The 6,372-nt window shown below is 43.9% G+C and overlaps 1 protein-coding gene across 2 annotated transcripts; it reads right to left on the minus strand.

Moving 5' to 3' along the window:
* Positions 1-2,531: 2,531 nt before the first annotated feature.
* On the minus strand, positions 2,532-6,048 carry LOC104376708 (lysozyme g). Of its 2 annotated transcripts, none has more exons than XM_086609985.1 (5): positions 6,027-6,048; positions 5,386-5,475; positions 4,577-4,773; positions 3,465-3,603; positions 2,532-2,675 (listed from the first exon to the last, which is right to left on the minus strand). In XM_086609985.1, the coding sequence occupies exons 1-5, from the start codon at positions 6,031-6,033 to the stop codon at positions 2,542-2,544; spliced, it is 567 nt and encodes a 188-aa protein (XP_086466111.1). In that variant the 5' UTR covers positions 6,034-6,048; the 3' UTR covers positions 2,532-2,541. The 2 variants fall into 2 exon arrangements, with proteins under 2 accessions (XP_086466111.1, XP_086466117.1); XM_086609991.1 differs by lacking the exon at positions 6,027-6,048 and adding an exon at positions 5,756-5,777.
* Between the last annotated feature and the right edge of the window lie 324 nt (positions 6,049-6,372).

The following is a 6,372-nucleotide window of genomic DNA, read 5'->3' on the forward strand; positions in this document are numbered from 1 at the left end:
AGCTTGAAACTCTTGATTTCAGAAGAGCTGACTTTCGCCACTTCAGGAACCTCCTTTGTAGTGTGCCATGGGATAAAGCCCTGGAGGGACTGGGAGCCCAAGATTGCTGGTTGACTTTCAAGGATCATCTCCTCCAAGTTCAAAGGCATTGCATCCCTAAAAGGAAGAAATCAGGCAAAAACACCAGGAGACCTGTATGGATAAACAAAGAACTCCTGGCTAAAATCAAATACAAAAGGGGATTACACAAAGCATGGAAGCAGGGACTGGTAACCTGGGATGATTACAAGGAAGTTGCTCGTGTACTCAGAGACCAGGTTAGAAAAGCTAAGGCCCTGACAGAGTCAAATCTGGCCAGCGATATTAGAAATAACAGAAAAGGATTTTATAGGTATGTGAGAGAAAAAAGAAAAACGAGAGAGAATGTGGGGCCTCTCCAGAAGGATACAGGTGACCTGGTTACTGAGGACGTGGAGAAGGCTGAAATATTCAACAACTTTTTGCCTCAGTCTTCACTGGCAACCACTCGAACCACACCACCCAAATCACAGAGGATGTTGGCTGGGTCTGGGAGAGTGAAGAACCACCCAGGGTAGGAGCAGATCAGGTCCGGCAACACCTAGAGAACCTGAAGGTGCACAAGTCCATGGGACCTGATAAGATACATCCACGGGTCCTGAAGGAACTGATGGCTGAAGTTGCAAGGCCACTAGCCATCATATTTGAGAGGTCCTGGCAGTCTGGTGAGGTTCCTAGAGATTGGAAAAGGGCGAACATAACCCCCATCTTTATAAAAGGGACCAAGGACAACCCGGGAAACTACAGACCAGTCAGCCTTACCTCTGTGCCAGGTAAAATCGTGGAACAGATTCTCCTGGTAGCTGTACTAAGGCACATAAAAAATAACCAAGTGGTTGGTGACAGCCAACATGGCTTCACTAGGGGCAAGTCGTGCCTGACTAGTTTAGTGGCCTTCTACGACAAAGCTACAGCGCTGGTTGACATGGGTAAAGCAACGGATGTCATTTTCCTGGACTTGTGCAAGGCGTTTGACACTGTCCCACATGACATCCTTGTCTCTGAAATGGAGAGACACAGATTTGACAGATGGACCACTCGGTGGATAAAGAACTGGCGGGATGATCACACTCAAAGAGTTGTGGTCAATGGCGCAATGTCTACATGGAGACCCGTGTCAAGTGGTGTTCCTCAGGGGTCTGTTCTGGGTCCAGTGCTGTTCAACATCTTTGTCAGCAACATGGATGACAGCATTGAGTGCACCCTCAGTAAGTTTGCCGACGACACCAAGCTGTGTGGTGCTGTGGACTTACTTGAGGGAAGAGATGCCATCCAGAGGGGCCTTGATAGGCTTGAGAAATGGGCCAGTGTTAACTGCATGAGCTTCAACAAGTCAAAATGCAAGGTCCTTCACCTGGGTTGGGCCAATCCTAGGCACAAATACAAACTGGGCACAGAGTGGGTTGAGAGTAGCCCTGAAGAGAAGGATTTGAGGGTGTTTATAGATGAGAAGCTCAACATGAGCCGGCAGTGCGTTCATGCGGCCCAGAAGGCCAACCGCATCCTGGGATGTATTAAGAGAAGCGTGGTCAGCAGGTCAAGAGAGGTGATTCTCCCCCTTTATTCTGCTCTTGTGAGATCCCACCTCGAATACTGCGTCCAGTTCTGGTGTCCCCACCATAAGAGAGACATAGATCTGTTGGAGCATGTTCAGAGGAGGGCCACAAAGATGGTCCAGGGGCTAGAGCACCTCTGCTATGAGGACAGGTTGCTGGAGCTGGGACTGTTCAGCCTTGAAAAGAGAAGACTTTGGGGGGACCTAATAGCTGCCTTCCAATACCTGAAGGGAGCTTACAGGAAGGCTGGGGAGGGACTTTTTACAAGAGTGTCCATTGATAGGACAAGGGGAAATGGGTTTAAGTTGAAGGAGAACAGATTTAGATTAGATTTTAGGAATAAATTCTTCAGTGCGAGGGTTGTAAGACTTTGGAATAAATTGCCCAGAGAAGTTGTGGATGCCCCCTCCCTGGAGGTGTTCAAGGCCAGGTTGGACAGAGCCTTGAGTAGCCTGATGTAGTTGAGAGGCGTCCCTGCCATGACAGGGAGGTTGGATTAGATGATCTCTAAGGTCCCTTCCAGCCTATGCCATTCTATGATTCTATGTATTGACAGATAAAATCTAAGGCAGATAAAATCTTGTTAAGCAGCATTTCAACTTTCTTGCAGCAATAATCAGCTGCTTAAGAAACTGCAAGCACAGATGAAAACTCTGAATCTTCTGGTGAAGCGAGATTAAAAATAAATGACAACAGATAGGTTACAGTTTAGATTATTAGAAGTGTTATCTTTTAAAGTGATTTTATTTTAGCATTAGAGGAAAAAAAATCATTGAAAGCTTGCAGTTGTTTCTGGCTTCATTGCCCTCCCCCATTCTTATTTTTGCTGCAGGAAAAATCCAGGATTTTTTTAAGTAGAAGCAAAATATGTGATCAGTGACTCAAATCAGATCATTACTCAGATATCTCAGTATCCGTTTCTCTTAAAAAGCTTGGCTCTTGCAACCACATCATTGGCATAGTCGTTGTGTGTTGTGCCAATATCCATTCTGTCATAGCTCCGGACATTGTTAGGTCCCGCATTATAGGCTGAAATCCCACCTGAAATGAGAATGAAAGAAACACATAAACAGAGGTGACACTTCATCAATAAATAAGCAAGCAAATAAAAATCACAACTTCAATGTGTTCTTTAGTTTGTAGCTCTCTTTTCACCGGTATCGTTGGCCAGTGTATTACCATTTCCAGCTATTTTTGCTGCTATGGTGTTCCTTTTGTGTTGTGGCTTTGTGAAGAAATAATAATTTCATCCTCTACATCCAGACTTGGTGATCATAGTCTCCTCACTGTATTTGGCTAATGTAACATCTTCAGTTGTATGACTGCTTCCTTTTGTGCATATTCCTTCATGCCTACCTGCATTAATAACCTCAGACATATTTGTATTGTAGTTGGAATAAAGGGACCCAGCCATAACAATGGCTTCAGCTGTAATCAGTGCTCAAGAATATAACCATGTTTCCTTCATCAAGGACCATACATTTTCAAAATTAATATGTTCTTTCTTTGAAGTTGCGTGGATAGTAGCTTTTTGTAGGTGGGTGTAGAAACACAAAAGAAATGAGGGAAGTGGGGAGGGAAACTCACCCTTACTCTTTGCAACTGAAAAATGTTGTGATATTTGCCAAGTTTTCCAAAAGCCTGCTAGAAAGCTAGCTACATCTCTTATTCCTCTATTCCTTCTAGTGAGTGTCAAGGAGCATTGTTCCACACCTCAACGAAATGAACAGAGGAACTGAGATGTGTTTAGTTTTCTAAAGTGCTCAGTTTTACAGCATTATCATGCTTGACTTTTACGTGTGAAGCATTTTAAAGCTGACAAAATTCTACCTTTGAGCTGCTGTTCCTTTGTCCATGTTGGGAATTTCTTCTGGATTTCCTTTATCATGTCACATAAAATCTGTGTGCCTTGCGCTAAGTGTTCTTCACTGTCCCATGACCCGACAATCTTATGGTAACGTTTGTCAACCTGAAAGTGAAACAGCAATATCAGCATGCCAGAAACCTCATTCTTTATCTTTATTGCTTACAGGCTGCTTGTATTCATTTTGATCTTTAATCTCATGGTTTACCTCTTTCATAATTACATAGAGAGGAAGCACACTTAGCTCAAAGCTTAGGCGAAGCCAGCAGATGAGTGAATAGTAGACTATCAGGGCACTGAAGAGGAATGCCTGCTTCACCTCCTTGTCTGCCAGAGCCTTAAAAAAACAACACAGCTGCTGCTGTGAGGATGACAGGGTGCAGAAAGTGGGCTTACTGCTGCTTGAGCCTTTCCAGCTGCAAGGTGACTGCTCCTCTCTTCCCCAGCTGCATCAAGCATGGGAAACACCCTGTTTCCTCCAGGGATCTCCCCTCAATCTCAGTCCCAGTTCTGCTTTTCTCCTTCTCCTCTTCCTCCTCCTGAGGGGGCTGGAGCTGTTACAAAAGCGCATCTCCATGCACGCAGCAAATGTTTAGAGGTTGTACAGATAAGCGGACAACTTGGCAAACAAGTGAGGCGTGAACGTAGGCATGAATAATGGAGCAGGGTCCCCTGCTAGCCGGGCCCCTGTGGTGCATAAAGGGTAATTAACCTGACTATATGAAGCTGCAGCCTACAGGCTTCCATGCTTAGCTGAAAAAAAAACCAAACGCTTTTTGAAACAAGATTTCTTATCTAAAGTATGAAATAGGAACAATTAATCTCTTCATTCCCAAGAGAGCACTGGGAAGCAAGCAGCGGTTTCACAGTGCAAAAGCAGTCCGCTCATGCCCCGACACTCACCGGGGTCCTTCGTAGTGCTAGGAGCTGACAGCAGATCGATGTCAGCTTTATTCTGGCCAGAGAGTTGGCTGAGAAGGTTTAGGGGGTTGCCTTTCAACAAGGCCCCTGCTGCTCTTCTGACTTTTCTGCTTCAAAAGAAAGATGAGGTTTGTGTTTTTAAGAAGGTTGATCATACCTGCATTAAACCGAATGCATTTCCGTAGTCACCCCAGCCATCCTCTAGCACTGTCCCAGCGTGTGACTCTCGAGAGATAATACCAGCAATCACAGCTGGATCAACACACTTGCTGTTGCCAACTCTTCTAATCTTGGCTTGGTATTTCTCCATATTCTTCAAATCCTTTTCTGCAATCTTCTCTGAGGCAGCAACTCCTACAACACAACATGCACTACTTTTTCTTTTGTTTTTAGAATCAGAAACAAGTTGTTCTAACAGTCAGTATGACTGAGCTGAGATTTTGAATCCTTCTGAATCTATTTAGAGAGCAGCAATGATAGAATTGACCAATTTTGCTGAAGGGTAAGTGCCCTAGAAATCAATACATAAATGATATAAAAGATGTTTTTTCAAATACAGGGGGGAGTTCTCTAGCATGCAGACTATAAGGCGGGTCTTCTTTTAAATCTAAGCCTTTGGGTGGATTAGTCCCAGATTTAGTTCCTTTTTCATTTAGGACAATAATGGGGAAATGTTTAGAAACTTAGATCATGAGGGAAACCCTCTTAAGAGAGAGAGAAAAGCAGGCTCAATGGGATTGGATGCACCCAGCAGACCTTGCATTTTGTCTATGGTGGTCTTGAATATAATCTCAAAGGCAACTCTATTCCCAACATAAATTTATGTGCCCAAGTAGGATCTTTGTTGGTTGTGGAAACATCTGCTTGCATGGCAATGACTGGCAGCCAGAGACTGGGATCTGTAATAGTCATGAGTTTGGGTGCCTTCGGATGTAAGGGGAGATGAACAATTGAATTAGTGCCTACCTGCATAGCTCAGGCCTTCCGGTCTCGCAGTTGCCTCTGAAGCTCCAGTTGTGTCAACATTCAGTATATTCCCGTAACGATCTGAACAGCCTAAAAGCAGTATTTACAACCAAACATCAGGCCAGTGCAGTGTGTATACTTTCACATACACTCTGAAAAGGTTCATCTCTCAGCTGTGCTAGCGTAAAGCCACAGTGTAGGCTGCCAGGCGAACTAGTTTGACTTGCCTAAAACTTAACTGTCTAGTCTAAGCTTGTGACTTGAGCTGCCTGCATAGCCAATGGCGAAAGGCATCCCCAAAAGGTGGGATTTCTATTCCAAAATAAAAAAAAAAATCTATGACAGTCAAAAGAAATCCTACACTACATACTAGCTCCAGCTTGCTTTTCCATAGCTAATGCCAAAAGGAAAAATCGAAGAGAAACATCCTTCAATTACATCCATTACAATTTATCTGACTTGCAGCTTGTTTGACTTGCACTGTGTCTGCATTTATCTGTTGCCTAAACTCCCCGTTGCAGAAGGGAAAACAGACAAACAGTAAATAAGAGGAACAATGCTAACCCGAGCCCAGCAGTTAATTGAAAACAGACTTTGCTACAGTGAATTATTTACAAGAATATTAGACAAACATCACAGACCTGACATGTTTGCTGCAGGATGTCTCTCTACCTTCTCGCTGCACTTCCTGGAGACAAACGGGCTTTTTATCTCCTGGCGGCATTTTGAAGTGACTGATTCAGTGCACTTCCCATAAGCCGCTGGTATTACGGGAAACAGAAATAAATGCCTAATGACTTGTGCATCCACCCAAACACAACAGGGTTTCTGATTGACAGCACGAACACAATTACAATTTTAAAAATGAAATACCTTTCAATTTAATTTGATTTAAAACCCTGTTGCTAACATTTTGGATCTAGGAGGAGCCTCATCTCTGACCCCCCTGCAGTTGTTGGGAGCAATAATGTGCTGACAATGGGAAAA

The sequence above is a fragment of the Tauraco erythrolophus genome, chromosome 1, assembly GCF_009769465.1.
Source record: "Tauraco erythrolophus isolate bTauEry1 chromosome 1, bTauEry1.pri, whole genome shotgun sequence".
Taxonomy (NCBI): Eukaryota; Metazoa; Chordata; class Aves; order Musophagiformes; family Musophagidae; genus Tauraco; species Tauraco erythrolophus.

What these genes read in the sequence shown, in the direction of transcription:
- LOC104376708 (XM_086609991.1), bottom strand. Translation starts at nt 5,777, where the DNA reads ATGGAAAAGCAAGCTGGAGCTA. An exon ending in GGAAAAGCAAGCTGGAGCTA is followed by an intron (nt 5,476 to 5,755) that starts GTATGTAGTGTA and finishes TACTGCTTTTAG; the next exon opens with GCTGTTCAGATCGTTACGGG. An exon ending in GGAAGGCCTGAGCTATGCAG is followed by an intron (nt 4,774 to 5,385) that starts GTAGGCACTAAT and finishes GTTGTGTTGTAG; the next exon opens with GAGTTGCTGCCTCAGAGAAG.